This window comes from Dermacentor andersoni, chromosome 8 (genome assembly GCF_023375885.2).
Source record: "Dermacentor andersoni chromosome 8, qqDerAnde1_hic_scaffold, whole genome shotgun sequence".
NCBI lineage: Eukaryota > Metazoa > Arthropoda > Arachnida > Ixodida > Ixodidae > Dermacentor > Dermacentor andersoni.
The window spans coordinates 146618351-146636257 of record NC_092821.1 but is presented as its reverse complement, the minus strand read 5'-3'; the positions used below and the strand labels follow the sequence as shown (position 1 = coordinate 146636257).

General features: G+C 47.5%; 1 protein-coding gene across 1 annotated transcript in view; it reads left to right on the top strand.

Moving 5' to 3' along the window:
- The window catches only part of LOC126528943 (salivary peroxidase/catechol oxidase-like), a 29408-nt gene extending 12372 nt beyond the window's left edge, over positions 1-17036 (top strand). Inside the window, exons 7-13 of the mRNA XM_050176531.3 lie at positions 1505-1618; positions 3705-3832; positions 4308-4557; positions 6081-6408; positions 10505-10674; positions 13258-13366; positions 15428-17036. Of these exons, the coding sequence (XP_050032488.2) occupies positions 1505-1618; positions 3705-3832; positions 4308-4557; positions 6081-6408; positions 10505-10674; positions 13258-13366; positions 15428-15488 (1160 nt within the window). The 3' untranslated portion in view covers positions 15489-17036. The remainder of the gene's footprint in view (positions 1-1504; positions 1619-3704; positions 3833-4307; positions 4558-6080; positions 6409-10504; positions 10675-13257; positions 13367-15427) is intronic.
- The last annotated feature ends 871 nt before the right edge of the window (positions 17037-17907 follow it).

Sequence of the window (17907 nt, the reverse complement as noted above, 5' to 3'; positions counted from 1 at the left end):
GGTGAAGAAGCAACATTCTGTACCTGTTATGGCGTCGTCTGATGGACAAGCATGGGCTATGAGCGTGCTGAGATATCTGTCTATTGACTTTGAATTCATTGTCCGTTGCGCAATGTTGAGAGAAAACTGTATATTTGCCAGGGGTCTGTGCAGCGCGATTACGCTGTATTTGAGGATCAATCAATCAATCAATCAATCAATCAATTAATCAGTAACTTTTCCAACGTACTCAGCAACAATCGTAAGATCCAAGTGCTGGCGCACAGATACATAAAAAAAGAACTAAAACAACTACTACAGAAATTAATAAAAGAGAAGATGGCAAAGATAAACAAAACGCGCAGAACAAGTGGTCACAATACGAGATAACGAACACATTGAATATAAAGGAACAACATTGCAAAGGGCTATTTACGTAAAAGGCGCGTGGCAAGTTCAACAGAAGAAAGGCGGAGAAAATGACTCGAACAATGTGCGAAACTAACTAGGACACAACAATGCTAAGCTCGGAAAAAAAGAAACAATGACTTCGACGCATGAAAAAAACGTCCAGATCAGGAAAGCAAGGGACAGACCTTCCAAGCTTATAAGATGAGAAATACTGCACTTGAAGCACAAAAAATACCAACATCAGGTGAATTATACTAAAATCGTTTGATTGCTCAACATGCTGATTGTTTATCAACTCTTCGCAGATTTTGTTCTGTCGTCACGCAACAGACAGGCACGTACTCTGCTCCACAGTTGCACTAAAAAATAATCTTCTCCACATACAAACAGAAATGCTTGCGATACTTATTCATAAAATATTCGCATAACAGCGGCCGAAATTTCGCTCATCCGTAATACCTTGGCTCCACAAGTTGGTGTCGATCACTGCTGCGATTAGGTACGACTGATCGATGGGTCAAAGAAATGAGGCTCTGAAAAATCGTCCAGTGGCTGTATTTGTACGGTTTTGAAAGGAGTCTTGGCCTCAACTAGACTCAGATGAAAATAAAATAAAGGTTGGCATGTATGAAATAATAATAATAATAATAATAATAATAATAATAATAATAATAATAATAATAATAATAAGGCTATTCTTAAGATAGACGTAGTACCTCTTAAGGTATTTAGATTTGACCTCGATGTTGCTGAATTATTGCCTTCTAATTTTCGGTCGACAAAAGAAACACGACTATTTGCCGTGACCACCTCCTCGCTTCAAGCATATAGTGTATGGTTATCGATGGACGGCGATATTGAAAAACGGTTCGCCTCCGCAATGACGTCACGGTAACGAGCGAACGTAACTGGTTAGCGCATCTATACAAATTACCTGCGATTCGAACAGCGGTGTATTTTTGCTTCGTTGTGCGACGAGGTTGTCGTCTACCGCAGTCGGGTCGTTGTTTTTGGGATGCCGCGTTTCTCAATGTATTACACGCATCGATTATTATAAACCGAACATTTTGTATGCGGCACAATTGTCCGTCCGGCCGCGTTATACGATGCGCAGGCATGCTTCGTACGCTGGACACGAAGTGGTCCAAGCCGCTGCTGCCTCCGGGCTCGGAGGCCGAGATCCTCGAATGCCAGGAGAGGGGTCGGAACTCCAAGTGCTTCATGGCAGGTTTGTGTAACTCCTACATACTGCTCTATATAATAGGAAGTTTTAGTCCGGGGGGGGGGGGGTGGGCAACTTCGATTTTTCTACTCAAATGCACGCGAAGCGCAGAAATGTCCTTCGGCAACAGCTGAGCTTCTTTTTTTTTCCTGGAACGTGTCAAATATTCAGGAACCTTTACTGCGCATATTTCATGAGCGAAATTTGTATGTGCGCATGTACATGTATCTCATATTCTTGGATTGTAGCGCGAAGTGACACAGACAGAGACTAGAAGCAGACAGACACCTGCTCTTCCCGGCCCGCTACCACCTCCCAGCACTGGCAAGCCTGCTTGAATATGTGTACACAAACGGGCTCCTAGATCGCCAATAGACTCCGGCCTCGCACGGCCTCTGCCCGAGCGCCGGCCATCGCCCCTGGATGATGCTGACGTCTGCTGCCTGAAACCAACTCTCCCTTTCCCCCTCTATCCTCTCATCTTTCTTTCCCCGCCCCCATTCCCCATTACGCTGCGCCGTGCTCCCATATGGGCTGCAGAACTGAGCGTATTTTCCCTCTCCAAAACCACGAAGAAGAAGAAGAAGCAGACAGGACGAGCGCTAACTCTCAACTAAATTTTTATTGAAACTATCAACAACTATAACCAGCTGTAACCAACTCGCCCAACTCTCTATCCTTTTGCATGTACCTCAGTTGTCTCAGTCAACTATCAGAGTGCCTCGAGCGGCCAGTCGCGCGGCAATTTTGCGTGTATTCGCGGGCTTCTTTCAGGCTCGGCGAAACACTTTTATGTAGCACGTATTGGGCAACAGAAAGCTGTGTCGCGGAGTTTTTCATGTTGCTCTACAATTTTCTCATTGACACTTTTGATCTAGTTATAACAGTTAAGAAGTTGGTGATTTAATGAGGAGTAATTATGCGGAACGCAAACGCGGAACGCGGAATTACGCGGAACGCAAAAACTAATCTGAGTATCTCGAAGCGACTGCGAACAGCATTACCTAGGTTCTCTCTAGCTACGGGGCATTTGCATATTCTTTAAATCATGGTACATCATAGTTGGGACACCTTGTGTGTGTGTGTGTGTGTGTGTGTGTGTGTGTGTGTGTGTGTGTGTATATATATATTTTATTTATTTATTTTATTTAGCAAATACTGCCGGCCTGTATTACAAGCCTTAGGCAGGAGTGGGGTACAGAGATAACAGGAACAAAGAAAACGTACATTGCAACAAAAGAAGCAAACAACGAGACTCGGCTGGAGTGCAAAACACAGTTGAATAAAAAAAAAAAAAAAAACACTCGACTCAAAACAAATTGCATGTGTGCCCTATTGTTCATTCAGGGCTTGTAAAAACAAGTTCACCGTTTCAGATATATATATATATATATATATATATATATATATATATATATATATATATATATATATATATATATATATTTGTTTTAGCCACACCAAATTTATTAAAATTGGCTGAGGCAGATACCACAATTCTAATCGTAGATGTAATTTACTCGATCAGGGGGTCATTGCTTCAACAATGAATCAAAATAATTCAATAATTAGTATAATTACGCTAATTATTTTTTTATTAACTTTACGACCAATATTTATATGTACGAATTATAAGCCTGTGGGCTCCCAAGGCGTATTCATTTGGAACGAATTCTCCGGACTGCACCAGTTTCGAGATATTAATTTTCAATATGGGGTCCGACGAAATGCATTGGCATTCCAGTTCCTTATTTTTTTTTTCAGGAAAATGCTGTTTTATTCAGTGAAGCACAAAAGTAACTGGAAAAACGAAGAGGAGAAAAGGCAGAGAGCTAACCAAGGACGTGCCCGGTTGGCTACCATACACTTGGGGAGGGGGGAATTGAGAATCGATAAGATAAAGTAAAGTGAGTTGCAAGTCATTGCGATTTCCCATTTGTAGCCCGCGAGCTGACAAGACACATCCGCTTAGTACGTGCGAGAACTCCATAGACAGTGTGTACAAGCGTGGCCTCCGAGATCCACCGCGGCGCGCGGGGGCAAATCTCGGAGGCCACGGTACAAGTTATCGATCGCTCGCTTTCGCCACCAGGTGACTCTCGAGTCAACGAGCAGCCGGGTCTGACGGCGCTCCACACCGTCTGGGTGCGCGAGCACAACCGTGTGGCACTCGAACTGTCGACCCTCAATCCTGGCTGGAACGACGAGCGACTCTTTCAGGTACGTACGTACTAACTGCGAAAACGACTTTTACCAAGGCTTCGCGCAAGTTGCACCTCACCCGCCGTGGTTGCTCAGTGGCTATGGTGTTGAGCTGCTGAGCACGAGGTCGCGGGATCGAATCCAGGCCACGGCGGCCGCATTTCGATGGGGGCGAAATGTCAAAACACCCGCGGTACTTAGATTTAGGTGCGCGTTAAGGAAGCCCAGGGGGTCCAAACTTCCGGAGTCCCTCACTACGGCGTGCCTCATAATCAGATCGTGGTTTTGGCACGTATAAAACCCAATGATTTTTGTTTACATTAAGAGTGGGCTCCCTTTTGGCATTCTACTACGATAATTTACTAATCCAGCTGAACTAATACATCTCTTCGGTTTTATTTCGAGGGTGTCGCGAGACGGCCTTCGTCCGTGCACTGGAATTGACAATCCTGCCGACAGCCGCTGACGACGATCGCTCCGTCTCTGCTCGCAGGAGGCGCGGCGAGTGGTGGCCGCCGAAGTGCAGCACGTGACCCTGGCCGAGTTCCTGCCCGCCGTGCTGGGCGAGTCTGTGGCGCAGATCTTCGGCCTCAAGCCGGCGCCGGGCCACTGGCGCGGCTACGAGCCCTCGCAGAACCCCGGCGTGTCGAATGTGTTCGCCGCGGCCGCCTTCCGGTTCGGACACAGCCTTGTTCCGCACGCCTTCCACCGCTACGACAAGCGGCACAGGCTCCTGCTCAACGGTGGGTTGTTTTGTGTGTGTGTGCGTGGCATTCGAGAGAGAGATGCAAATGAGAGAAATGCAGGGAGGTTAACCAGAGTTAAAACCTCCGGTTTGCTACCTCGCACTAAGGGAAGGGAAAGAGGAAGTAAAGACAGAAAGAGGAGCGCGACAAAAATAAAAGCGTGAAAAAAGATATGAAGAGGGACGGAATGGGATCATTATAGTCTTTCTAATAGGCCACTGTCACGTAAAAAGGTCAACAAAGCCTTGACAGACTTTTGCTGCGACGACAGTTCACCTCGGCATTCCAAAGCTGTCTGTTCTGAAAGTGGCCTGTCGGCAAGGCGTGCCAACGCGGTCGCTAGTGACAGCCGGTGCTCGCTGTATCGAGGACAGTGGTAAAGTACGTGTTCGATGGTCTCCTCGCCGCCGCAGTGACTGCAAGCCGCGTTGTCGTCCATACCGACTCGGAAGGCGAAAGATCTTGTGTAAACGACACCAAGCCACAGTCGGCAAAGTACTGCTGTCTCGAGTCGATAGAGTCCCGATAGAGTGTGTGCTGTGGCATTTGATAAATATGTTGTACTATGTGTTGTAATTTGCATACGCATTTCTACGCGCATCGTATTTCAAGTGTATTCGTGTGGTTAATGAATATGTTATATTATGCATTGTAATATGCAAGTTTTATTCAATTTTGCCTTTGTCACGGCGTATTTTAGTCTCTACCGGTGCACCTTGTAAATAGCTGCTGCCATGTAACGGTCACTTGGGCCCCGTCAAGCCGTTCTCACGGCTTTTAGCCCAGCGAAACTTCCAGCATATTGTCTGGTAAATAAACTTGAATTTGAATTTATAAGCTTTTGTGCGTCGTTGTAGCCCTTTGTGCCACTTAAAGGAACATGAAATTTACAAGCCACCCCCCTCCCCCTAAAGAAGGATAAGAAAAGAAGAGAAAACAGAGCCCCTCTTACGGTGAGTGAGCGGATGGCCTCCATTTGGTAAACAGAAAAAAAGTAAAAAGAACAGACTTCCTAAGAGTGCGAGAACTCCATCGCTTTATTCATTGATTCATAATACCCCAAAGAGTCCCCAGAATGGGGCTAAGCAGGAAGTGTGTGCTCATAGCAAAAACGGCGGGTCAGGTTAGGTGGCGTGACTTGAAAGATGGTTTTCAATGGCAGCTTTGAAACGAGACACGTCGGCGATCAGAGCGATGTCAGAGAGAAAGGTATTCCATTCTATGGCTGAGTGCAAGAAAAAAAAAAGAACGTTGAAATGTACAGCTTCGCTGTCTTTGATATATCAGTTGCCAGCATATGGCATAGACCGGTAAAGTATTTTTTTTATTTTCTTTACCTTTACTACCAAGCATCCTGTATAAAGGAGAATTTTCGAGGTCCCGAGCTCTTCGGTACAAAAAGCGTTCGACAGTGTAGCGATTCCCCCTCCCCGCCCGACGCGGAAGTGAACATCCCGCGCATTCTGCCTTCGCTGTGACGTTTTCAATCTCGACGCACCCCTCCGTGGCCCTCCATGCAGACACCCCTCTCCATTCGGAGTTCTTCAACCCGACGCACTTGTTCCGACCGGGCGCCGTGGACCGCCTCGTGCTGGGTCTGGTCAACCAGGCGGCGCCGGGAATGGACGAGCAGCTGAGTCCCGAGGTCACCAACCGGCTGTTCCAGCCGCAGGGCCAGGACTTCGGGCTCGACCTCATGGCGCTCAACGTGCAGAGGGGCCGCGACCATGGGCTGCCCCCGTACACCGCGTGGAGGCGCCACTGTGGACTGCAGCGGGTGCGCGGATTTCAGGACCTCGAGCAGTTCATGGGGCCCGCTGCGGCACAGGCGCTTTCGAAGCTCTACGCGTGAGTACGCAGCTTCGACGAGCTATGGCCTCGTTGAAACTTTGGAAGCATGCATGCGCGAGGTTTCACCCTACGTAGTACACTCGAATGAAGGGAGTTTCTTTTTCCTAAGGGAGGGGCAGGGCTTAGTCATGTGGTATACCACCTGTTGCCTCCCTTACTCGGTTCCTAGGCTATAGACTGAAAAATTTTCATTTTCATTTTAGACATTATAGGATAAAATAAAGGGAGATACCTAAGGGGAGGAGGGCACCTAATGTCGGAAGTGATGGCGAGGAGTCGCGCGTTCCGAGTCATGCGTCACTTACGGTTTGCTGGTAAGTGCGCATTGCTTTTACTATTTTTTTAAAATCATAAATGGCTACTTTTGCGAGACTTTCATGACGCATTCACTTCTTATTTCAAACGTGAAATTTCGCAGGGCAACTGCTCTATATTAACGCCGGCATAATACGGCCTTCAAAATTTTGTTGCAATCCACCATTCATTCTAGGGCCATTATTCTGGACATTCCGCCATTTTCTTTCGGCTGCGTGGCGTAGACGCGACGCGAATAAAATGCCGCTGGTGGTCGCATTTTGCTTTCGTAACGTGAGGCCAACTTGACGTTTTGCCTAAGAAACTGAAATGAAGGCGCTGAACGTAAGGTTTTCGGTAAAGCAAAACAGTTTTCCTCCGCAGTATAAGTAAAGCAGCCAGCTCAAAGCGCATGATTATTCCGTGGAAAACGCTTCTCGCTTCCGTCGTCTGCTGCATGCAAGCCGTCGTCTGCTTCATTAGCTAGGATGCGTGTGCCCGGGAAATGGAATGAGTCATCGTACGTTGGCGCCAACGCGCTTGTTTTCTTCCTTGAGGCAACATAAGCGACCTACCAGTGGTGACGCGCGCACGTTCTAGGCCACGTTATCGCTATTTCGTGAAACGCAAGGGACTCAGCCCGACTCCGCTAGCTGTGACGCGGCCGAATGTCACCGATAGCGTTACGCGCCCCAGAGATATCCACTAGCGCGACGCAAGCGCCGGCGCTGCCATCTCTTGTTCACTTCTCTGGTTACTCGCACCGCGGGAGGAAACTTCAAGGCTCCGCCTTGCGTACATTTCTTTTCATAAATTAAAAAGAGGCCGTTGTCGTAACTTTTGAATGTGCGAAAAGGCATTAATCTTGATTACAATACAAATGCAGCAGTGAAAAGTGGACAACAATGTGGACAACAAAGCTGCACGTAGCCCGTTGCGGCTGCGTCCTTGATACAGCCTACCATATATATATATATATTTTTTTTTTCTCTGCCAGCGTGCATATAACAATGTAGCGATACGCCGGTACAGTACACTTTAGCGCCGGTAAGGACCTACGAACTATATATCATAAGGTGTCTGCAAAAAAAAAAAAAGGCAGATAGTTTTATCTACGGACCTTACGACGGACACGTGCGGGACGCTCCCTCCACCCGCGCTAGCAGACGACGAACCCGGGGCGCGTGGTGCGTAGTAAAAACTACCGGGGGCCGTTCGGTCGAATCCATTATACGGGAGCAATCACCCAATTTCTCGATGTTTTTTTCATTTTTAATAAATAAATATATCTCTATAGAGATAAAAGACATGTGTTGCGTTATACTGGAACGCCGAAACAGTGTCTCCAAAAGTTATTTTTGTGACCAAAAGTGATAGACATTCAAATATAAAAGTTGCCGACCTTGGTTACATAGAAGGGTTAAAAAGTTTATGATCAACATCTGGCTTAGCAAGTAATCAAATCTTAAAACCTTCACACAGGCGAGAGGCCCTTCTTATAATATGACAGATTATGGTACCCAATGAAAATATCAATTGAAATGGAAAAGGGAAAAGATTATGCTTAAGCATACCCCCAACGGGACCCGCAGTTGAGCCATCTATTCCGCATATGCTGGCACAGGAGTTGTATGTTATCCCGATAGGTACGCATGAATGTGACGATGAGGGTATTTCCTCTGCACAATTTCATCATCTTCCTTTCTACAGCGGAGCTGTATACCTCTTTCGTCCAAGGAAATTTTCGTGTCGTTGCTGTAGCGGTAAGCAAAAAAAGCTGGCGTGGCTTAGCTCGGCTATACCAGGATATACGTAGCGAAAGCTAAGGCATAGCATGATTAGCCTTTGTTAATCTTGATTGCAAGTGCAGGTTAGTCTAGTTGTCTAGCTGAGTTGTTGCATTAAGGCGACAGGTTGTTGTTTTAGACAAACACTTTATTGCATATTCACGGCGTTTAGTCAGTCGTTCGTCTGCTTCCTGGGCGATTCGTTTCCTCTTCATCTGGTTCCGATGTCGATTCCAGGCCTCCTCCTGCTTATCATAATTGCCGCCGTCCAGACTGCCTCCTAAACTGTGGTTGCGGCGCACGCGAGCTCTCCTTTTCAATCCTCCGCCATGCTATTGGCCATGCGACGCAGCTGGCGAAGCGAGCGGAGGCGAACGCAACAACGAGGAACGCGGTGTGACGACGTGTGCCTCCTCGTAGCACGGCCACGGCATAAACGCAAGTTCGCGGCCAGTAAAGCTTTCGCTTTAAAAAGATGTGGGCCGATCCCGAAGATTGTGCAATGCCTGGCGGACTCGCGGCGAAAGTGAAGTTCGCCATTAGGCGCCCAGATACACAGCTTCGCTATAGCCATCCTTCGTCAGAGAGTGGAAGGGATGATGAATTTTTTTCTCTCTCTCTCTACACCCTACCCATCTTCCTGCACCCCAGAAGAGGTCACAGAGCCATCCCCTGTGAATAAAATTAATTCATTCATTCCACCTTTGCGCGCTATACGACTTCACGTTGGCTGAAGCGGCGAAATCAGAGCATTTGATATTTTATGCTGCCCCTGAAATCAGCTTCCGCCCCGGCTTCAGCGTCTTGCATCAACTATTTTCCGCAGCTGATGTAAACCAAAGGCCCGTGACTAATGCTGTTCGTTTTGATTGGTCGGACATGAACAATATATTTTGCATGTTTATGCTGTACAATGACGACATAAAAAATAAAAACGTACGTGGTTTATGCTTTACGCGTTAAGGGCCGATTTACGCTCGAGCCGCCCATCGCCACAAGCAAAATTTCGGTTTACAATGTGTAAGGTATACACTGTGTGCACAGTGTAAATGGTAATTTGTGCACAAGTGCTGGATACGTGCAATTTTTCGCGCGACCGCAAGCGTGCGGTGCGGCTTGCGGCGATGGGCGGCTCGAGCGTAAATCGGCCCTAAGCAAATTATCCTTCCTCGCTGTTCCTAGCAGTGCGGGATGTCTGAAACCATGGCTGATATGACGTCACACTCTCATTCCCGGCGGGTGCAGATGTGGGGATTGAGGAATGCGCCGGCGAAATTGCGCGGGCATTCACCTATTGTGCCGTCCCCACGCATCGCTCACTTTCCACTCGCGACGATTGTCGGCGGTGGCACTCCACTCGCGATGGTTTGCGAGAGGGGTAGCTCACGTCGCGAGCTAGCTAAAGCCCCTTAAACTTCGTAAAGCAGCGACACTCTCCTCCTCCGCCTTCACTCCTCCTCCTCGACCGCGGCGCCGCCTACAACGCTCGAGCGAAGCAACGGCGCCAACATGCACTCCTCGCCACTTCGTAGACCCTTCTCGAGCGAAAATGGCGCTGAAGCACAGCGCGAGGGCCCTAGTGATGCTATTAGGCCAATAGCGACGCGATGTCGGCCCCGCGGCTACGGGGCGCGAGGAGGCGGTGGCATTCTTCAAAGCAGTGCCGCTACTTTACGAACTTTAAGGGGTTTTAGGGCTAGCCGCCGTCGGCTCCTCCCGACGGGAGCGCGGGTCTTCACCTCCGGGGCAGCTCCGGGTGTACGTATGTGCTTTCCTCTCGTTCGCCGATGCCTGTGTGTCCGCGTATACCTCGTGTAGATCCTTTCCGGATGCATGGGTGGATGTTACGAGTGTCCCCTTTGGAACGGGGCGGTGGGTTGCGCCACCAAGCTCTTGATATACTAGTAAATATTAATTAAAAAGCGACCCCTATGGGACTTTCCGTGAGGTACCTTGATTGATTTATTCATTGGTGCATTCATTTATTCACTGATCGAATTTCGAGTGAGCAGGTCGATCGAGGACGTGGACCTGTTCCCGGCAGGGATCGCGGAAAAGCCCGTGCTGGGTGGCGTGGTGGGTCCCACGTTCGCGTGCCTCATCGCCGAGCAGTTTGTGCGCATGCGCAGGGGCGACCGCTTCTGGTACGAGAACGGGGGCCTGGCCTCGTCCTTCACCACAGGTATGCGTGCCGCGCGTCTTTCGTTTACTCACCCTAAAGGCCCTTCTCAGGGCATTATATTTTTGGGGAAAGGGGAATATGATATTTTAATAACTACTTGTTAATAATATGCCGCAACATAAATGTTAGTCTGGAAAAAAGTAAAACAAACAAATATCGCAGTTTTGTAAAGTGAACCTGTCATATGCAGACAAAACCATTTCTCGGTTCCCACGTAAATCGACACACCATGGGTACGTTCGATTCGCCTGCACCACTTGAACCAGTTCACGAGGTGCTGCACCCTGCCATTCGTTTCAGCGGTGCAGCAATGGCGGCCGCAGAACCACGACGTTCGTTTCAAAAGGTGCAGGAAAGGTGCAGGGCTGGTTCATGATTTTGCTGCACCCGCTCCACTGTCGGTGCCGACTTGGTGCAGGCATACAGGTGCGAAGCAGCGACGCAGCAGACGACGCAGCACACGGGCGCGAGCACCGTAAAAAGCCCGCTTACACACGTGTGATGTGTCTACGCAACTGTAGTGTGTATTTACGCCCCAGAAACCGATCATACCTGCAGTTCAGGACCTCTCAAACTTACGCACTCCGTGCACATTAGTCTGACATAGCATAACATTTACACCGCGTCTGCACCTTTGCATTCGTTTCGAGTGTTTCGCTGGGCCTGCACCTCCGGAATCGAGCTGCACAGTTTTTGAACTTCTCGTGATCCGCCGTGAACTGGTTCACAGTGGTGCAGGCGAATCGAACAGACCCCATGTGTCCTAGCTAATGCCGGCCAAGCTGTTCAACAAAAAAAAAAAAGAGAGATTGAATAAACACAGTGGAAGATGCAATTATAAGACGTACGGCGTTCGGTCATAAGAATTCTGGCAACCAAACACCATAGGTCTTAAAGGGACAGACAAACGCTCAGGACATGAATCGAGATAACCCTGCTGATGAAAAGGTTGCCTATTGGGTAAAACCAGTTCTTTCTTTCCCAGTAAATTATAGTATTAACCCTTCATTAACAGTTCGAAAAATGACCATTGGTTCCCCACGCAGCAAAAACATGAAGATGCACAAGTGACCTATCACGTGACATTCTGGTAGTGTACGCGGTTACCGGTCTTTTTATCGGTATTGAAACCCGGTACACTTTTTTCGATTATGAGCTTTTTCTAACTTGCGATGTGCCGAAAGCCTTCGTCTGTAGAGAGTAGAAAAGTGGCGCTGCCTTCGATTAGTTGGTTTGGCTCGTCTATCGACAGAATAACGACGCCATGGGCCAGCCTGCCGTGACGCAGGCGTGTACGTAGGGAAAATGCGCCACAAGTATAACAGATCTCTCTAAACAACGCGAACTTATTGCACCAGCTTTTTATTTTCAAAAGATTAAAAATTAAATTATGGGGTTTCACGTGCCAAAACCACTTTCTGATTATGAAGCACGCCGTAGTGGGGGGACTCCGGAAATTTCGACCACCTGGGGTTCGTTAACGTGCAGCTAAATCTAAGGACACGGGTGTTTTCGCATTCAACCCCCATCGAAATGTGGCCGCCGTGGCAGAGATTCGATCCCGCGACCTCGTGCTCAGCAGCCCAACTCCATAGCCACTGAGCAACCACGGCGGGTATCTTCAAAAGTGGTTGAAAAGGTCAGAATGTAGGTGGTTAACCACAGTTGCAGCCACTGTTGTGAAAGCAGAACGATGGGCGGCTTTCGAAATTTCCGAGGCGGGATATAGGCATCGCTCTCACTTCTCAGCATTGCTGGACGAGGGACTATTACTTTTTTTAGAAGCTGCTAACATTGAAAATTTCTTACAAAATATCCACGTGCTTTTGGAATTGCTGCAGATGTGAACTACAGATGGTGAGCTTTTCGTTGTGCCATGAAAAAATCTGGGTCCGTAGAAATCAGTCACCAGTCCCTTTAAAATCGTATCTTGCACCGTGTTTCTTTCGATCTTTTTTCGTTGAAGAGCTTGGCTAAAGGCAGCTGGGACACCTTATATAGATACATGTTATATGGACACGCTATATATAAATATAAGGTGTCCCAGCAAACGTTAGCCAAGTCCCAGCTAACGTCAGCCATGCTATTCAGCGAAAAAAAAATGTCTCTTAAACGAATACAGTGCAAGATACGATCTTGAGACCTACGGAGTTCGATCTCCAGAACTCTGATGGCTGAGCGCTGTAGCTTCTATAATTGTATCTTGCACTGTTTTTTTTTTCTTTTTCCTTGAAGATGCTTGGATAACATTAGCTGGAATACACGGTGCAGGTGCTTAGGAAAAAAGAGGCCAGATAAATACGGCAAGAAATCATTACAACGCCCGAGCACGTGCGACAAAGTGTTCACAATGCATTTAGACGCTGACGCAGTGTCCAGCGGCGGTTCCTTAGGCACAGCTTCAGTGCTTGCTCTTGTACCTTCAGGCATGGATGACGTGCCAGGCCACTGTCCCAGTGCCGTGAGAACTGTCGATTGTTCTGTGGCTTGCACGGAGGCAAAGTTTTGTTTGCACGTCTACGGCACAAGGGCATACTAATAACGTACGCGTTGCTTCGTCACGTACACTTCAATCACTTCCAGATCAGCTGCGCGAGCTGCGGAAGGTCACGTTAGCGCGCGTGCTGTGTGACAACGTGGACGACATCGATACGATCCAAGCCAGAGTCATGGAACAGGTCGACCAGAGACGGTGAGCACTATAACTAACAACCTTTCTTACTATCGTGGGCTCACAAAAAAAAAAGAAAGCTCAGATCGCGGCGTTGGAATGGGGAAGAGCAAGATGTAGAACGCTTCATAAAGTCTTACATAGAGTGCAAGTATTTGGGGGATGAATTAGAACCGTGTATCGTCGATTATAATATGCGCGAACAGAAGAAAAAAGTGTTTTGTCATTGACGCTTTATTATCCATTGACGATCATGATGTATCGCATGCAATATAGGCTGTGCTGAATGCGTACCGGGTATTCATTTTTTTTAAATGTTAACTGAATTTTTAATCTTTTTTTTTAAATGTTAAGATAATTTTTTTAATTCCTCGCATCATACCGCACGAATTTAGTTATGAGCTGCAGTACACGAACAGGTGGGCATTACTTGCAATTACTTCAGCGGACGCCAACTGTCTCCTGCAGTACGAACAGGTGGGTATTACTTGCAATTACTTCAGCGGACGCCAACTGTCTCCTCTCCAGTGTCATCCGAAAATTGACAGCAAAGCACTGGGACAATCCGGATAATCGCCACAGACGACTCCAGAGATTGGACCCTGCCATGAATTTTAGGCTACCACCGAAAATTCAACGAAGCTGTGCCAGTCTTCTGCACTGACTAAGGCTGGGGGTAGCGTTTACGCGCGAATACGTGCACCTCATGCGACGCACCGAGTCTCCACACTGTGAGGTGTGCAATGTGCCTGAGACTATAGGTCATGTGCTTTGTGACTGCCTTAAGTACGTGGAAGAGCGTGAAAGGTTGGACAACGACCTTACGCGTCTCGACAGCGCACCGTTGTCGGAGGACGTTATTTTAGGCCCTTGGCCAGATGCTCAATCGAGTTTCAAGGCCATTCAGGCATTACTGAACTTTTTAAAAACTACGGGCCTGGATTGCAGACTTTGAGCATGCCAAATTGCTTGCGATATGTTCTACATTTTCCTTCTATCGTCATCGTCACCCATCATGCACATCTTCGCTCTTTCTTTCCCTCTTCCCCTTCCCCCAATGCCGAGTAGCTGGCTAGAGGAATATACCTCAGGCCGACCTCTCAGCATTTCGTATCATTAAACTTCTCTCTCTCTCTCTCTCTACTTGCAATAGAAATCGAAATGCATTTTTGACTAATTAACAAAATTTCGCAAACCAACGTTTTCAAGCAATTCATTTCGCGCACATATTGTAATATGCAAATGAATCCAGCGATTTATCAAGGCGCATTGTCTTGGAACGAATTTTTGAAAGTAGCACTAGTGTTGTGACGAGTTCCGTTAAACTTTCGGTAAAAGTGCGCTGTTCCGCTTTATTTTTAATCAATTTTTTTTTTACAGATTGCAGTTGCAAGAATTACTGGAGCACTAGTGCATAATCTTCCAAATTTTGGGAGCGCATATCTCGAAACAGACGCCGTCCTCAGAATTCGTTTCAAGTGGATATGGCTTTCGAAGTCGCCGGCTAAAGTTGGTAAATTGCAACAAGCGCCGTTAGTTGGGCAAACTTTAATAGTCAATCATTTAAATTTTTTTGTGCGAAAACTCACCGCCTCTGAGAGTAATCCAGCCCAAGAAGTCACGGGGGAGTTTTGACGTTGAAACAACGTCAGTGGCTACATAGCGGCAAATGCGAGAGAAATACGTTATCCCTACGTCAGATCTCTTTGAGACACCGTATCCATTTTTTTTTATAATCCGCATTCACCACATTGCAAAGTTATCCGTCAGGAGCACACTCGTCACAGGTACTGCCTCTCCGAGGACCGAAGGGCAATTGACGATATGTGTATAATACTTATACCACGTGACAGGCTTCCCACATTTCAGACGCATACTTTTTTCCACTTTGACACTACTAATGCTAACGCACTAAAAAAAGAACACCTCGTATTTTGCGTGTTTGCAATGAAGCCCGTTACGTTAGCCGGCGCTTGCTTTAATTTCATTCTCCCTGTGAGTCGTCCTGTTGTCGCGCTCTGTCGCACTTTGGTAGCGGTCCAAAGTCGACCGTGACTGTTCTCTCTGTTCTTTCCACTGCAGGAACAGGAGGCGCCCCTGCACAAGAATCCCGGAGATGAACTTCTCCTTCTGGAAGTACTAATGCATCCGCATCAACTGTGAACACACCGAGGGCTTTGAACGGCGCAAATTTCTTGCACGTGGCGTATTACGTAACGTCGACCGCGACCCTGGTTCCACGATCGTCGACCTCTCCTTCTTGATGCTGCTCATACCACACGAGGTCGCGGCTCTCGACTGCGGCGGTCGCATTCCGGCTGGAAGCGGCATGCGGACACGCTCGTGATCAGCGCCAGTCGGCCGTTCGTTAAAAGGACACTGAAGAGAAAAACGCATTCGAGCTGTATTGGGAAATGCATTGGTCGAGCTGCATTTGTTGCCCTTACAAAACAAATAAAGGTAACCTCTATCGTGAGGTGAGGCCTAATATGCCGGGAAAGACGCAAGGACAAATCGAATGCGGGTGGAGACGCCGTCAACACCAAGATTTTTCGCGGATCTGATACAGTTGCATGTTTATCACTAAATGTATACATTTTGTTCTGAGGAAACCTTATACTCGGCTTATAAGCAAGTTTCGAGGACTTTTTAATGTGTTTACCTATCGTGTCTGACCGTTCTCCTGGGGCAGATCTCGAAGGTAGTGCAGTCTAACAGAGCGGTATTATCACGCGGTGGCATTGTACGGTACGGCACAACGCTGTAGTAAAGACAGCGCCCACGCGTTCTTCGCTCGGTGGTAGCGCTTCGAGACGCTGTCGCTTGGGACGTTGCGCCTGTGTATCGCAGCGTCCATAGAGGCATTCGCAGACGCTGTCTGAGCTGGTCCTTGAAGTTGTGCTCAAGATACCGGTTGTCTCCGGCTTACAGGTAATACCGCAGTCACACATGCACTTCTGATCACGATCGGGCCCGTTCCGGATCGGATTTGTCGATCGCTATCAACAATGGCCGCTGCTACATTGTCCAACGATCCGGATCCAGCTGTCGTCGTCTGCTGATTGTCTGCAACTCTCAGAGCTACATACTGCCTTGTCTACAAATGCACATTTGCAGAATGTGGTTAAATTTGAACAGTATTTCACTGGTATAGCTTACTATTGTTGATAAAAATGTTTTCAAAAGTTATTTATATTGAGCTGCCTGATTCTTTCGAGTGTTTTCAGAATATTGCGCTTGAGGGCACAAACGTCAGTCTCCGATCGCGCTCGTCGGGTCGCGATCGCTATCGGACAGTGACCAGTATCTGACGCGCTTTCAAACCGTGTAGCAGCACACCAGTCTGGATTGAGTTTAATCCAGATCGACCCCCGTTCGCGATAAGAAGTGCACGAGTGACGCCGCTATAAGGCATGGTGCATGTGCATAATTAGCAGAGCGCGTTCCATAACGAGGGTGCCTCAATACGCTCGGTAAACGCTTCGCGGGGCGCATTACCGACGACACACTTGTCCGTTCTCACTTAGCGAACGAATACTAAACTCATCAAAAGCATTATCAAATGCGCTCGTTTCTTCTCAAATTTAGCGATTGACAACGCAAGACCAGAAATTGACCAGCCGAACTGTTTGGCGAGCTGCAGACTGAATCATATTTGTGTTTGGTGCATGCTTCAAAGCCGTCATTGTTGCTCCAGGTAATAATGTAGCTGTTCATTAAATAATTCGTTATTGCGTAGCAAAGACTCAAATGACTTGATGAGACAACATATAATATCTTCTTTGGAGTGGGCCCTTTATCAGAACTTCTTCACTAGAAACACTATATGTTATCACTTGCATTTAGAGTGTTTGCATCAAGGATAATGGACAATACACTTCACTACTCGCTATCCGCTTGAAACGGGTCTCCACCGAGGAGATTTCAGCGGACTCCGGCCCCGGGCCATTTCACCCTGTGAAAGTGGATGTACAGCGAAGCTGGTCCGGAAGTTAGACAAGCGCCACCAACGCAGGCGACGATGGTCACGTGCGCCCGCGCACATGTGCAAAAGTGCAGCGTAGATCCCCATTCTTGCAGGCCCTCGGCCTGGTGCAGGAAAACTGAAACGCAATTCGCAACACAAACTGGTGCATCCTAAATACCAGCAAAAAGAAACGTTTCCAGGCATAAATGCACATTGCGTGTATTTGCGGGCTTCTTTCACGCTAGGAGAAGCACTTATATGCAGCACGTATTGAGCCACAGAAAGCTGTACCGGAAATCTTTCACGCTGCTCTTCGATTTTTTCAATGACACTTTTCATCGAATCACAATATTTGAGAACTTGAATTAGGACTACATATGTAATTATAGGTGGAATGCAAAGATGAGTTGAGTTTCTCCAAGCGGCGACAAACTTAACATTGGTTCTGTCGAACTACGTGACATTTGCATATACTTAAATGTTGGTGCACGATAGTTGGGACACTCCGTAGACGGCATATGATGAATATACGAAATGTTGCCGGTGAGTTTGCAAGGCGTATCCACTAGGAATGAATTCCCAGAATGACACCAGT